The sequence below is a fragment of the Corticium candelabrum genome, chromosome 16 (genome assembly GCF_963422355.1).
Source record: "Corticium candelabrum chromosome 16, ooCorCand1.1, whole genome shotgun sequence".
NCBI lineage: Eukaryota > Metazoa > Porifera > Homoscleromorpha > Homosclerophorida > Plakinidae > Corticium > Corticium candelabrum.
Window position 1 is genome coordinate 4,752,104 of NC_085100.1, and position 15,820 is coordinate 4,767,923.

Sequence of the window (15,820 nt, forward strand, 5' to 3'; positions counted from 1 at the left end):
ACATACATACATACATACTTATGTATCTAGCATATTGATGCCTTGTGTTCATGGAATCACTTCTCTTCAGTCACAGTCATGACGTCACCATTTGCTTGAGTGACTTCAAGCCTTGGTGCCAAATTTTTGCTTGCTTGGTGTCCAGGACCAGCCTCTGGTACCACAGGTGGCACCATAGTGCAAGTTGGCCACCCTGATGTTTAGTCAACTATAATTCATTCATAACATATACCAGTAATGGTCTTAATGTCTTTCAGTGATGTCAAGAATGAGTTATGCCTTTCTTGTTGCTTGTTACTCTGATATTTGATATCCACAATGCTTTCATTACATTGTTTTATTAGTAAAATGCTATCAGCTTGGATCGAAATTGGTTCTCAACTTGTCATTTGACAACTTAAATTGTAACTGTTGATGTACTTTGCATTGTAAAAGTTGTAGTTTGACAGCAAGGAGCTTGGCAAATGTTAATATGAAACATAGAGGTTAATTGTATGTTATCATCTGAAACTTGAAGCTAATTATGTCTTAATTTTCCTTTTTTGTTGCTTTTGTGAAATAGTTTTGACTACTGCATTGTTATGGCTTTGTCAACTAAAGGCTAACGTGAAATGTGTGATCAATATACATGCTGACTCAGCTTCTGTACCTATGCATAAGAGCTTCTGGACTTGTGCAGTATTGCTTGCATGAAGGTGGATGTGAACAAGGCAATGCTGTAGAGAAGTCATTGCCTTGAAATCTACCGTCTAACTTTGCTCCTGTATCAGTTTATAGGGATGAAAACTGTTTATTTAGGTGAGTAGAAGATGATTCTAGTTTAAGCACAAGGTACTAGTAATTCCTGTCAACTTGTCCCAAGAAATGTGAGCCTCAAATTATTGATATTAATGTAATGATTTGCATTTGTCAGCTTCAGTTCTGCAAATCACAAATTACATTACAACCAAAATTTAATTAATTTTTTAACCCTGAAGCAGATACAAACAAGTTTCTTGTTGTGCTAGTTTGTGGCACTTGTAAATTGTTAGTTTACTGAACAGTATGCTTATTGTAACAAGTAAAATGTTATAACAATGTTTGTGCAACAATTATTTATTTGTGCAGGGATCTCGCCGTCTGATAATTTATCGTACTTTCTCAGAGGATGGTCATGAATTTACACGTCGTGAAGTAGTGAAGAAAGCTGCTGTCATTGATGCATACGTGAAGATTGCATCAACTAAAGACAAAAACTTTAAGGCACACTTTGCTAGCCAAGATGACCAACATCGTGAAGAGATGAAAAGAGAGAAGCGACGGTGAGGTTTAAACTGTTTAGTCAAATTGCAGGACCTTTGTATATTACCATTAATTAGTATTGTGATATTGTTACTGTACTAGGCTTCAAGAACAGCTTCGGAGAATAAAACGAACACAAGAACGAGAGAAAACGAAACCTGCGAAACCCAAGAAAGAAAGAGTAAAACCTCAGCTGACTGTAAGTAGTGACGATGGTTGTATATCTGCTTAGAGTTGTAGTGGCTTTTGTATTCATAGATGAAATGCAGTGCATGTGGTCAAGTTGGCCACATGAAAACGAATAAGAACTGTCCTAAGTACAAAGCTCCTGCATCAGTAGCTCCATTAGCAGAGCAAGTTCCGGCTGTTGCTGTCACACCGGCTATGACAGAAGAGCAGCAGGCTGCTGAGGAGTCTGAGCTTGTTCATGATGACTTTCAAGTGAAAGTGGAGGGAACGAAGATTTCCTTTGGGAAAGCATTTGTTGACAGGTTGGTTGTAGCGTTTTGTAATACAGATTTTTGGACAAAACTAGACATTCCTGTGTTATGTGCTATGTGATATTATTAGCTTGTAAATTTTGGTGAAACTGTGCGTGCGTGCATGTGTGTGTGTGTGTGTGTGTGTGTGTGTGTGTGTGTGTGTGTGTGTGTGTGTGTGTGTGTGTGTGTGTGTGTGTATGTTTCATATGTAATATACAGTGTGTGTAGTGTTTGATTTAGTGGTTGTGTAGATGTTAGAATTTTTCTAGAGCATAAGCTTCTAAGTTTTGTACAAATGTAAGATTTGTGTTGCCTTGTACAGTATGGAGTTAATGTTTGTTGTGTTTTGCTCTGGATGTTTCATTCAGATGTTTGTTAATTAAAACATATGATGAAAAGCACCTTTCTTGAAACATGTTTTGTTGACATGTACCTTTTTGTTCATTGTTTCACTTGCTTGATTAATAATACTGTTCAGGGCTGAAAGTGTGAGAAGACGTTCATTGTTGTTGAAATTTCCACGTGATGCAGGTAAGGGTAGTCAGTTATTTTGGACTAATCAACACTCACTGTTACTACTACATGACAGTAGTCTGGAGAGATTGTTTTAGAATGGTTGTTTTAGAACGGTTGTTTTGTACTGTATAAATATTACATAATTGAAGTCAGGCATTGGAAATTGTGAGGTATGATTTTAATGTAATTGGTAACTATATAGTTTATTGACTAATTTGAAATTACTGACAAGCTTTACTGCAGGGACAAATTAGAGAAACTTATTTTATCACAACTCTGATGAACAAGCACCTATTAAATTTAGATGAACTATTGCATAAATTGAACTACAATGTATTTTAGCTAACTGCAATTACGTGGAAAAGTATAAATTGTTTCTCGTTGTTCTTATTCTACTTGTTAGTGAACTAAAATGCTGTAGGAAGCAATTGATAGATATCATAAAAACTGTGATTCTATTTATTGACATGATAGTGGTAGATTTCCTACTTTGTTTCAAAACAAGTTTTGTAATCAATGTCAATTGTTAAGCATTATACTAGTGTTCAAGCTTTACACCAGTTTGCAAATATTTTGAGCTGTTTCAATAATGGAGGTAATCAGGTATTACTGTCAATATTGTATTGTATTAGTTCGGCGACGACGGAGAGGTACTGGAATGCACTGTGACTATTTACAACGTCGTCACAAAGGAGCACAGAGACGTCGGGTGTCGCCTGATGTTGCTCTCAGTGGAATTTTGGAGAACATTCTGAATCAACTGAAAGCTCTTCCTGAGGTGGCTAAGTGCAGGATGTTTCTGTCTTGATGTCTAGATGACTTAGTTTTCATAGTCTTATCCCTTCCATATGGCTGTTTCTGCCAAGCTTGTTCCTGACTACTATAACATAGTGCTACGTCCAATGGATTTGCAAAGGATTCGCGATGTGAGCTTTTTTTGTTGAGTTTTAGTGAAGTAAATGTGTATTGTATTCTTCAAATAGAACATTCGAGAGCGTATTTATCACAGCCGAGCTGAATTTCAAGAACACGTTCAGCTTATTGTTTCTAATTCTGTTCTGTACAATGGTATGCTTAATATTGGCTATTGAATTTGCTTTAGATGTGAAGTCATTTCTGATATTAGGACTGAATCACAGACTAACAGAAATTGCACAGCAGATGTTGAATGTATGTAAAAAGGAATTTGAGGAGGTCAGTCATCTTTTGCATACACAGTCTTCTTTTATTGTTTGTCTTGAGCATGTAATTGGATTTGTATAAACACAATTGTGACTGCTTTGTGAATGTGTAACGTTGTAAGAATTTATTAGAAGCAAGAGTGATTGCCTGATGTAGTTAGGTGATCTGAAATGGACTGCAATTATCTCTCCAACCCATGTCTCTACTCTTCAAGTTGTTGTCTATATTGTACAATTATCTGGCCATTAGATAAACGTGTCAGTCCAGCAGTTTTCTGCACAGTATTTTATAGTATAATAACACAATTGTCTACTGTTGAATGTGGCAACAGAAGCCTTCATTGGTTCCCCGAGTCTCTAATGAATAGGAAACAGCATGTCTAGTTAAGGAATCAATCTCCAAATTTTAGATCTATTCAAAACGGTGTTCTTCAAGGATCCAGATGAGCTTACTGTTTGCAATATATATATTAAATGACGTTCCATCTAAACTGTGCCTTATGGAACAGTCACAATGTATGCTGATGATACCCAAGTTGAGTGTAAACTTACAGCTAAGACATCCTGTGAACTTCAACTGGCAATGGACGCATGCATGAAAAATGTGCACAAGTTGATGAATATTAATAAACTGGACAGAGAATTAAACGATCAAGGTGTTGCAAATATCGTGGAGTTATGATTGACAATCAGCTTTCATGGGATGATTATATTGTTTGGTTGTACTGCAAAGCCTATGCAGGTTTGCAGAGTTTTGTCATCTTCGAAGTTTATTTCGAGGAGCCTCAAGCAACATTTTATTAGTGGAAAATTCTTTATCGGAACATTGTAGTGTAGTATGGGATATTGCTTCAGAGAATATGAAACCAAAGATACAGTTTCAACTATTCTATGAGAGTGACATTCAGTGCTAAGTTTGGTTTCTCTCATCATGCTCATACTTGAAGATGTAAAGTGGAGGCGTTTACAAGTAAGAACAGATTATCAAGGAAGCAAACTTGCTTTAAGATTATGAAGAAACTAGCGCCACCCCTATTTCTAAGCGTTTTAAGATCTAACAAAGAAGTGGGAGTTCAAAGTCACTCACAGATACGAGGACAATAGCCATTTACCAAGACCACAAAGCGCATGTTTCAAAGTTGTTTGTTCATAAGTGCACAATTATGAAACAATACATTTTCTGCTTTTCATCATTCGCCATCGTTGTATGTGTTCAAAATCTGTTTAGAACTTGACCTTGTAGAGCTATTTTTTAGATTTGTTTTTTGTATTCTATGTATTTATAAACCTTATAACAGGAACCCTAGGAAGACCAGCTTTGGCTGCTAGGGCTTTCCTGGATAAATGTAACTATTTGTCTTTGGCTCACCTTTGGGCTCAAGAAGTCATTGACACAGCTGCTGATAAACCTATAACAGCAACCGTAGGAAGACCAGCTTTGGCTGATAGGCTTTCTTGGATAAATATAACTATATGTCTTTGACTCACCTTTGAGCTCAGGAAGTCATTAACACAGCTGCTATCAAACCAGGCTATGCTGCTGCTAAATGAGAAAATGCCAAGATAAGCAAGTATGAACAGCTAGTCTGTACATTGGGCTTCAAATCCTCTTTCACTTTCTTGGTTTTTAACATAATGAGTCTGGGGTAAAGAGGCGGACGACTAGCTTGGTGTCTTGTCATAATGATTGAGAAATGAAGACAGACAAGTCAATGACGTGGATTTCAGGAAATACTGAAGGAGACGAATTGCAACAATGTTGCAGAAATGTAATGCAAGAATTGTTCTTAGAAAGATAGATCAACTTCTAATAAGAATACATTGGATTTTATTGATTCTGTATCTGAACATTTTAGTATTCAGACCTGCTTTCATTTTTTAGATAGTTTTAGTCATATGATGGCTATAGTAAAGTTTATTGAAGTATAATCTATCTATTCAGGTGTGCCTACATTAATTACTTAAGTTACAGTTTGAGTTAGAGTTTTAGCTGACATTTTATGTAGTTTGCGATATCTATCTAACGTCATTGTACCAGAAAATTTGATGTCCAATAAATAATCTATCTATCTATCGAACACTTTGTTACTTAAGTCTAAAGACAAAGAAGGAAAGAACAACTCTGCTGACTTCAAGACCTACTGGAGACGTCGGTTTTTTGTTACACTGCAGAAACTCAATGCTCTTGTGATCATGAAAAATTGAACATTGTACAAAGTGGTTCTTTTTTAGTTGATGAACTCGGGCTAGAGTTTTAGCTGACGTTTCATGTAGTTTACTGTATCTATCTGATGGCTTTGTACTAGAAAATTTACGTGATATCCAATAAAAATCTATCTATCTATCTATTTAGTCTAGTAAGCCTCTTTTTACTCTTTGTATATTGTACATGTACAAGGAGATATTTTATATTAAGAATAAAACAATCTACCTATGCGAGATCCTTTCTGAAATATATCATAGATATATCACTGTAAGCGCCCAACAGCTAGCGTTACTACGACAGGATTAGAGGATCCTGCAGTAAACGTGCTCTAGCCAAGAGCAAACAACAAACACGGAACAGCTAAACGAGAAAATACAATACATGCAGTAAGTGGACCAAACAACACGTTTAATCTAGACAGTACAGATATGGTTTTTTGCATTGTCCAACAACAGAAGGAGGATGTAATGACCAAGTTGACAATTTGGGCAAAGAGAGCATCTAACTCGTTCTTCCGCAGCTTGCAAAGTTTATCTAACGATCTTCTTGTTTTTGGGAAGATTAGACTCCTGGAACCAACCATTAGATGCAGAAGTTTGGTCTTAAAATTTATGTTGGCATCATGTTAGAGCTGGGCGTAGTGACACTCTTCTTGCTTTTAGTGTTTCAACCACATATTCAAAGCGAATGGAGAGCTCAAGGAACCATGATGCATTCAGAGAATCATTCCAAATGGCGATATCTGGACGGAAAGTATTTGTGGCTATGGTTTCAGGAAGTCTGTAACTCCAGCCAGGAAGACCGCGAGGAAAATTAGGTCTCAGATGTAACCAACTTCAGTACGTCATCGTGTCTCTGTTTGTAAAGACCACAGTTGAGCAGAACAGGGCAAGCATTTAAGACATGGCAAAGAGACTAGCTGTTGACAAAGAAAGCACTGATTCGAACTGATTTCTTCTAGAGGTTCAAATTTATGGCTGTTGTAGGTAGCTTGTCGGGTAGATTGTTCAAGGAAAGAGCCCAGTGTTTGGTTTCAACATCCAAAAACGTGTTGTTTTTTTCTTGAACAGGAAGAGAGGTACAGTGAGAAAGATGATGACGACTGTTGGCCTCTGCTGATAACTTTTTGATGCACCTCAACTTGGATTTTGTCGATTCTTGCAACAGCAAGAGCCTTCAAGTACTGATCATTAGAGCTGGTAAACCGTAGAAGATGGCATGACTGAAGGCTCTGGAAGACCTCTGAAGGCTTAGGTAGGTGGAGGCCACCATGTTTAGAGCTCAGGAGAAGATGTGAAACAGCAGCAGAGTGTGCAAGACCCACCCATTTTTAAATAAATTTGGTTGCCAAGTTGTCGAGATTTTGTGCTATCCAGTAGAGGCTGATTGACACAATACTCAACAGCCACGATAGGTGGGGAGTATGGCTTCCTTGTGGAGCTGAACGAGTAATCACAGTTTTGTCTGCTTTGGCCAAAAGATTTGTAGACATCTGTAACGACTGACGTTTGATCTCATGTGGTGACAGATCAGAAAAAAAAGGGAAGACCTAAATACCTGTAGATCTGCTTGTTGGATAAGAATGGAATCCTTTGCCCCTGCAAACAACTTTCTAGGTTGAACACAATTGGATGAGATTGCCTCCGACTTGAGAGAGTGGTGCATTTACTGGCATTGACTGCTAAACCCGACCAGTTCAAGAAATGGTCAGTTTTCTCACAGGCCAGAATAGCTTCCTTTTTGCCCTTTGTTGCAATGGCAGCACCAGCAAAGCTGGACAAGAAAATGTTATGGCTCACAGAAAAGAATTGATAAGAACAAGTGGGTGCTGGCGATTCCAGATCATCTGCATAAAGATTTGAAAACCTGGCATGTCAAAAATGGCCACCGACATGGGATTTCCCTGAAAGACTCCGACTTGACATGGAGAACAAGGCGTGTACCAGTTTGTACTAGAAACCATAGCTTGCAGACCACTGTAGGAGGAAGATGTCAGGCTAGTTATCATTACATTACAATGGTAGTGCAAGAGTGCAAACTGAATTAACTTGTGGTTAACTCTTCCGAATGCATTCTTCTCGTATTTTTGGTGTGCTTTAGCATCCTTAATTGCTTTCACTAGTTTGAAAATTGATGCTCTTGACAGCCACTGACATGATTGATGAATCTTTTTGGACTGAAGTGGAAAGAAAGCCATTGCTGATGAGATGATAAAACAGATGTCCTTGAGAAGTGAAGTAAAAACTTACCCAACCATTGAAATCAGAACGATAGGACAAAAGGTAGATGAATCAGAGGCAATAGTTTTACCTGGCTTTGGAATCAGCTTTATGACAGCGACCTGTTGTACTTTTAGAACTGCGGCGTGAGCAATAAATAGATTGTATGAATGAAGTAGAGCTTTAGTCAGCGATGGACAGTGTTGCAAAAATTTCGGGAGCTGATCTGGTCAAGAGGACACGAACAAGAATTTGAACAAGCACCCTTTATTTTGTCAGAAACATGTTTATAGGTAGTGCCAGGCTGAGACATAGAAAAAGTTGGTTGATCTCTAGAAATCAGCCACTTTGGATAGCTGAATTCTGAACTGTGAGGTGAGGAGCTGTAGGCAGAACTAAAGTAATCAAAAGCCAATGATTGATTGAAAGAAGGCTGCACAGGACTCTGATCAGAATGGAAAATCCCTTTTGCAAGCTTCCTAAAGTTGGTCAAAATCTCACGTTGCTGAAACTTTGATTACCTCTGAAAGTTTGCTTGTTTGTTCTAAACTCTTCAGCTTGCGAATCAATTGAACATACTTTCTGAAAGACCGAACAAGAGACAGTAGAACCTCCTTGTCACTATCTGCGGATCTTTTGACTAATCGAACAGCCTTCCTAGCTTCTGCTTTTTATTTGACCTGGCTGCTGTGGAATTTTGATTCGCCCTTTCTAATGTTACGAGCAGCCGAAACAAGACTGAATCTCTGGCTGAAGTACTGGAAAATGCGGTTGACCAAAATTGATTTCCAGCATCAATGGCATACTCACCACAGACTTTCAGAACAAGATCAGTTTCAAAGAGGTTGCCGGAAGATTCCCAATCTTCAATGGTAGTAGGAAGTTTCAGCCTAGGAGGTGGACTAGACATTGTTCAGCAGCAAGTGAAGTGACAGTAATTGCAGAAGGAAGAGGCGAAGAAGTTCTACACAACAATGAAGATGTAACGTCTAATTGAGCAGAATCCTCACCTTGAAGCAGTGAACAGCCAAGGATAGAACACTTAGCAGGACGTTTGAGGTGAACATCTAAACGCTAGGAGGTCTTGGTACAAGATGGGCAGACACAGACACACACACGCACGCGCGTGCACGCATGCACTCACACACACATACCATATATTGGCTGTCATTTGCCGAAGACATTGTCATTCAATATCTATACAATCCTGTTACTGCCATACATGAAAGTTCCAAAACAATAGCAATAAAGCATCTTATTACAGGTAGTGTCATGACAAGATTCGAATCTCTTGCACATTATCAGTCCTGTAAAGGACAAAAGGATGACACAAACACATACACTAGCTTGCAGAAAAAGCGTATAGAGTTTTCTATTATGGTACTTTTCTTTCTATCTGATTTTTTGCAATCCAACAGAGATAGGAGGCTTCAACCACTTCTTTAATGAGCAAGATTACCAGATTCAAAAGGTCCATTTTCTTGGATTTGCATAGCCTTGCTAATGACGTTTTTGTTTCCTCAATTCTCTAGACCCAATCAGAAGGTGAAGGAGCTTCGTTCTATACCTTTGATTAGCGATCTTCAACACCTCATTGTAACGATTCTGTAATCTTGTGTTTTTACAAGACGGTTCAAATACTACTGACAGTTCTAACAGCCAAGCTTTCTTGATAATACTATGATATCAGGGCGGAGGTTAGTTACTGCTATTTCCATTGGAAAGATGTAAGTTTGGTTAGGAAGATCAGCAATCATCTGGTAGTCAGGCGGTAAATGACGTTTCATGAAATCAACAATTCTTGTTAACGACTTGTCATGTCTCGACTTGTGAATTCCTGAATTCAGCAATACTGGGCATGCATTTAAAACATGACCTAGAGACTGTGTTTGTTCACAAAGAGGACAATGATTGACTTCACATCTCTTCCACCGATGAAGGTTAACTTTCTGGGCAGAGTATCCACAATGGCATTCATTATAAACTTAAACTGCTCATCAGGTAATTCTTTAGTGGAAGTTGACCATGTGGTGGTGTCCAAGTCAGCACAGCATGCTGCTCTTCCTTGCGCTGGTAAAGATGTTAGGTGGTTCCTGAGATGTGTCTGATGTTGTAGCTTGATGTGTTTTTTGACCTCTCTAGCTTGTCTGTCACTAACTATAAGGGGAACCTGAGAATCTCTAGATCTTTGAGGCATTTACCGGCTGTGAAACTAGAGGCCGTCATAATGCTTCTCTTTCAACTTTTGCGTTGGCCAATGCCTTAATTAATTAAGGCAGCTGTCTTTAGAGCCTGTAGGTTCATGAATGATACAGATGGTATTGGTAAATCAAGACATCTACGATTTGAATTTAGGAATAGCCTTGCCACTGTAGCCGAGTGGACCAATCCAACCCATTTCTTCAACTAGCAGGTGACGAAACTGTCTAGTGTATTCTCAATCCACGATAATGGAAGTGAAGTAACCACGATAACCGAGGAACAATTTCTTTTATAGGATACATTTGGCATGTCTCAAGACAGCAGTGCCATCTATACACTGAATCTATCTATCTATCTGTCTACCTATCTAACGTGTGATTGACATGAGTGTATGTTTAAGAAAACAGTTGATTGGACTTCATAAATTTATACAGCAGGGAGTTTACTGTTGGTGCACTATGGTATGCCAACTTATGGTAAAGCAATGCTTACAAGTTAATAGGATGTCTGGATAAAGAGATGTTGATTAACTCAAATTTTGCTAATTACTTAACCACTTAGGTACCCAATAATGGATATTTTATTGCAAATGGTACTTTCCTATTATTGAATATTTTCATATAGAACGAGGACAAGCTAAGTGAGTTGGAGCGGGAAATAAATCCATTACTAGGAGATGATCCTCAGGTTTGCCAAGATGTTTTAGTACGCGTAATTCTAATTGAGTAGGCTAGCTTTGACTGTGTTCAGGTTGCTTTCTCTTTCTTGCTGGAGCAAGTGATCAACAGAATGAAATCTGTACCAGATGTAGGAGCATATTGACAATTGTTGTATTTCTTTGGATTATTGTGTGGCTGTTTAGTCAACACTATTTCACCAACCCGTGAATGCTAAGCAAGTTGCTGATTATTATTCAATAGTAAAAGAGGCTATGGATTTAGATACTCTGAAAGGGGTAAGACGGTAGTTGTAAAACTGTTCATTATTGTGAATCATGTGTTAAAATCTGTATTTATAGCTGGTTCAAGATCATCTGTTTCGTACTCGAGAGGAGTTTATAGAACAGGCCCAACTTATTGAGACCAACTCTGCATTGTATAATGGTTAGGAGAGCCAATAGTTACACAACTTCAGTATTGAATGTAGCATGAAGTGTTGTGATGTCTTTACAAATAGTAATCATCTGTTTTGTTTGTGATCTTTACTTGCCACATGTATTGTCTTTGTTTCTTTGTCTATCAAGTCTTTACAATGCTAGTGTGAGTTTACTCTAGTTTTTGACTTAGTATATCCTTGTGTTTGTGCATCTGGGCATTTTTTGTGTGGTAGCTTTTTTGTAAATGGTCTAATTGCTGCAGCGCATGAAGACTTTTTCCTTGTGTGCATGTATGAATGAATGAATGAGTGAGTGAAGGTTTGCATGTACATAGGTGCATGGTGTGTGTGTGTGTGTGTGTGTGTGTGTGTGTGTGTGTGTGTGACTTTGAAAAGGCGGTCTTTATTGATAAACACCCTAAGACAACAACAAAGAGGGAAATCTGCAATGCGTGTGTTATGTTTATGCTGCTTTATGGAGCAGAATGTTGGTTCGTTCTTAGAAAGCAAGACAAGATGCCAAACACCTTTTACTATCAATGCATTAGAAATATCTTGGGCATTTCCAACAGGCAACAGTGGTCTGAGCACTTCACAATGGCAGAAGTGAGAAGGAGGAGGGAAGATGAGTAGACTGCAGCTGAGAAAGTGAAGAAAAAGGTTGGAATGGGTGGGACACCTAGCAAGGATGCCAGACCATAGAATACCGAAATCAACCTTATTTGGATGGTTGCCTCAACCTCGTCCCAGATGTGTTCCAAAGAAGAGATGGAGAGATATGATGAGAAGAGACTTTGAAGACATTGAAGTAAAATCAGAGGAGGAATGGTATGATGACTCTGTGAAGTCATGAGCAAGATGGAGTACATTGTGTCGTGATGGTTTGGAACATTGGAGAGAGAGAATGGGGTAACATGCTCTGGTGGCAGTCAGGGATGTGATGTGTGAGGTGTGCTCCAGGACTATAAGGGAAGAACAAGGTGCAATCTAATGCTCAAACTATTTCAAATGGTTCCGAAGTAAAGGAGGATTGACAGTTCACAGATGTTTAGATTTTTAACAACTTGCATTATTCCACCATCAGACTTGTTGCTTCTGGAGGCAAGTATGACAATGTTGCGGTAGCTGTGTCAGTGCAGGACGAGTGTGTGTGGTGTGGTGTGGTGTGGTGTGGTGTGGTGTGGTGTGGTGTGTGTGTGTGTGTGTGTGTGTGTGTGTGTGTGTGTGTGTGTGTGTGTGTGTGTGTGTGTCGCGGTGGAGCAGATGGTAGAGCGTTGGTGATGACATCCGGGATCTTGTATTTTGTGATGAGGATTGAAGGTTCGATTCTGGTGGAGGCGACACTGTCGCAGTTTCCTTGAGCAAGCAACTCACCCGCACTTGCTTCTCTCGACTCAGGAGTATAAATGAGTACCTGGTCATTGACTGGGGTGGACAAGACCGCTGGCTTGGCAACAACATCATGCTGCAGATGGTATGTGTGGGCCTTGGTGTCCAGTCCCAGAGCTGCGCCATTGTCAGTGCCCCTGGATGACTCTGGCTAAGCTCCAGGTGGATTGTAGCACTGACCCCAAGACTCCACGTAGCGCATGGAGGCCCTGTCTCTAGAGGCAGGGGGAGCTATCTCTGCAAAGGTCGACATCGAAAGACGTGGAGGGCTTAACATTTGTCTATTTTTTGTGTGTGTATTGTACATGTTATGCTTATTAAACTCTATAACGAATGACTGAACCATGCCTTTAGAGCATTTCTTAAGTATCCAAAACACGTTTTTGGCAACTAGTTAAACTGATTGTGTTATATAGATGGGTTGTGTCAAATGACACTGATGGACTTGTTTAGTTGATCTAAATAATTGTAAGCTGGTATTTGGGGTTTGTTTATTTAGATATGCTGTTTATTACGTTTGGTTTTGCTTGAGTGTGTTCTTAAATGTTAGTTACTTGTGTGGTAATGTCTAAACGAGAAAATAGGGAATTTTGCTAATATAGTTTGGTCTCAATTTTCTGTTGTCTGTACTTGACTTAATCACATTATGAGTATGGTACATTATAACAACTTATATAAATGTGTGAAAAGAGACCGTCAAAATTTTGTTTGCGTATTAGCTGATTTGTCTAAATTATGTTTTATGCTTATGTCCAGTTTCTGGCAGATAAATCTCAGAATTGATTGAAGCATTTTTGTTGCACGTCCCTTATTGTGGTCTTATGCAGGAGAAAACTCGGCATTTACTGACGTCAGCAGGAAGGTTCTTACAACTTGCAGAGAAGCTCTTGCTGAGGCATGCACTTACATTGTTTGTGACTGGATAGTTGCCATTATTTGCTTTCTCAGTATGATGAAGATTTGACACGACTTGAAGAGGAGATTTCACTATTGCCAGAGGAAACAGATAGTAACACCGGTGATGTCCCCTCACGCAGTGACAGCATTGATCGCGATGATAATTACCTTTCACAACCAGACTTACCAGGTGCTTACTTTTACTGCAAGTTAATTGTTCTTGTTTCAGTAGACTAGTGAGTGGCTGCTCGACATAGTTGTGCTAGAAAAACAGTTGCATAATGTTACCAGCTCACTTGCAGACGGAATGGTTTAGGGAATTTTAGAATTTGCTCTGACAACTTGATAGAATTTTTATGCTTTACTGGTGTGTCACCTGGTTGTTGTTTTTAGGAGGTGACTTGTCGTCTATTGGTAGTCAAGCTACTAGCCATTCTTTGGAGATTTCTGAGGCTGCATTTGATGCTGGTGATCTTCCAATGTTTGGTCAGCATAAGAACTTTGGTGACAGTATGAATGTTGAGCATGAGCAGCAACAACCGTTACTTCGGACATCACATATTCTGATGCAAGACTTGGAAGCAAGCGATGATGAGGATGATGACGATGATGACGATTCACTTGGTTTTTCTGCTCAGCCCAAGGTCATGTCTGATGATGATGATGATGTGAAAGATGAGGATTTTGTTCCAGTTTAGGCACTAATCTAGTTGCAGTGACGCTGGCATGTGGTGTTTCCATAGCTGTATGTACTTTGGCTGCATGGTATTAGGTTGTTTAGTTTGTACATATACATAATTAACACTAGGAGAACATGCAAGTACTATAGACAGAATTGTGCATCATGCAATACAAACTGAAACGATGGTTATAACAAGCTTATGGCTACCATCCATTTGATATATTTAACTTTGTGATCCATGCAGTAGACTTCAATTCTGTTGCACTCACTATGTAATTGTCGAGCGTAGTAATAATTAATTTAATCGCTGAACTTTATAATTTACAGCATTACTAGCACGTGGGCAAGAGGACTGGGTATGGTTCTAGAACGTGTACATATAACCATTTCCAGACTTGAGGCTATTGGCGATTACAACATACACATGGGCGGAGTTGATAAGTCCGACCAGATGATTAAATATTATGAAGTCCTTCACAAGAGCCTCAAGTACTGGAAGAAGATCTTTCTGCACATGATTGACTTAGCCGTATTCAACAGCTACATCATGTTTACTGCCCTTCAACAAGAACATCCTCAAGATCCACTTCTCAAGAGGAAAGGGCAGTATACGCAGAAAGACTTCAGGTGTGAGCTTATGCGAGGGTTGGCTGGAATCGATGTCGACGAACCTGTACCACGGTATTGTGCATCAACCCAAAGAGTGGTACAGGTTCGGCCACACCTAGATTACCAGCATCAACAACACATACAAACACTACAACAACAAATGCATCAACAACAAATACAACATCAGCAAGCCATACAGACAATGCAACAACAACAGCATCAACAACAAATACAACATCAACAACACATACAACAACAACAACAAATGCACCAACAACAACTGCAACAACTACAACAACAACACCTCTTGGAACGACAACAAATAGAACAACGAATACAACTCATACAACAGCAGCAACAACAACAACAACTCTTACAGCAACAACAACAACAACAACAACAACAGCCAAACCCTCGGCATAGCTCACACATCCCGATTGTAGCAGACCGGTCAGTACGTTGCATTGTTTGCTCCAGCGCAGGTAGAAAAAACACCAAAACCCGCTATAGGTGTCAAGAATGCAACGTACCCCTCTGCGTGTCATCCGCTGACAGACATTGTTTTATGACATACCATTCTTGATTGCTTTTGACATATCATTCATAATTGCTGATATATTATATGTATTTGTATACATATTTGTGTACATATTTGTATAAATATTTGTATATATATTTGCATATATATATTTGTATATATGCATTATGTTTGCTGTATATATTTCCACTGGCAAGTAGAGTTAATTTTTATATAATGTCAATATAAACAGTGTGTACAGCCTAAATTTTTTTTACGTATAAAATATAGATGTGTTCAGTTGAAAGTTTTGCTGTCGAGTAATTAGAGTAGCATCAACAAGTCGAAATCAAATATTAAAACTGTTGCTAATAGTTACAAAAACTGTATCATTTGAAAGCGCAATTAATATGCTTTCTAAAGATGTATGAAATGGTTTTTTACTTCTAAAATATGGCTGCAGTTGCAAATATACGTAAGCGAGTGCTTCCTTGTGCGCGCGCTAGATAGTTGGCGCGCGCGCTAGAAAGTTATAGGCGTAACA

At 38.9% G+C, this 15,820-nt stretch overlaps 1 protein-coding gene across 2 annotated transcripts in view; it reads left to right on the forward strand.

The window, feature by feature from the left end:
• The window catches only part of LOC134192339 (transcription initiation factor TFIID subunit 1-like), a 42,269-nt gene extending 27,815 nt beyond the window's left edge, over nucleotides 1-14,454 (forward strand). For both annotated transcript variants that reach the window (XM_062661068.1, XM_062661069.1), the window contains exons 28-42: nucleotides 1,108-1,301; nucleotides 1,384-1,480; nucleotides 1,540-1,772; nucleotides 2,242-2,294; nucleotides 2,912-3,057; nucleotides 3,113-3,205; nucleotides 3,263-3,347; nucleotides 3,406-3,473; nucleotides 10,712-10,774; nucleotides 10,838-10,894; nucleotides 10,950-11,042; nucleotides 11,106-11,190; nucleotides 13,399-13,466; nucleotides 13,520-13,658; nucleotides 13,862-14,454. In XM_062661068.1, the coding sequence (XP_062517052.1) occupies nucleotides 1,108-1,301; nucleotides 1,384-1,480; nucleotides 1,540-1,772; nucleotides 2,242-2,294; nucleotides 2,912-3,057; nucleotides 3,113-3,205; nucleotides 3,263-3,347; nucleotides 3,406-3,473; nucleotides 10,712-10,774; nucleotides 10,838-10,894; nucleotides 10,950-11,042; nucleotides 11,106-11,190; nucleotides 13,399-13,466; nucleotides 13,520-13,658; nucleotides 13,862-14,166 (1,779 nt within the window). In that variant the 3' untranslated portion in view covers nucleotides 14,167-14,454. The remainder of the gene's footprint in view (nucleotides 1-1,107; nucleotides 1,302-1,383; nucleotides 1,481-1,539; nucleotides 1,773-2,241; nucleotides 2,295-2,911; nucleotides 3,058-3,112; nucleotides 3,206-3,262; nucleotides 3,348-3,405; nucleotides 3,474-10,711; nucleotides 10,775-10,837; nucleotides 10,895-10,949; nucleotides 11,043-11,105; nucleotides 11,191-13,398; nucleotides 13,467-13,519; nucleotides 13,659-13,861) is intronic.
• Nucleotides 14,455-15,820: the final 1,366 nt, after the last annotated feature.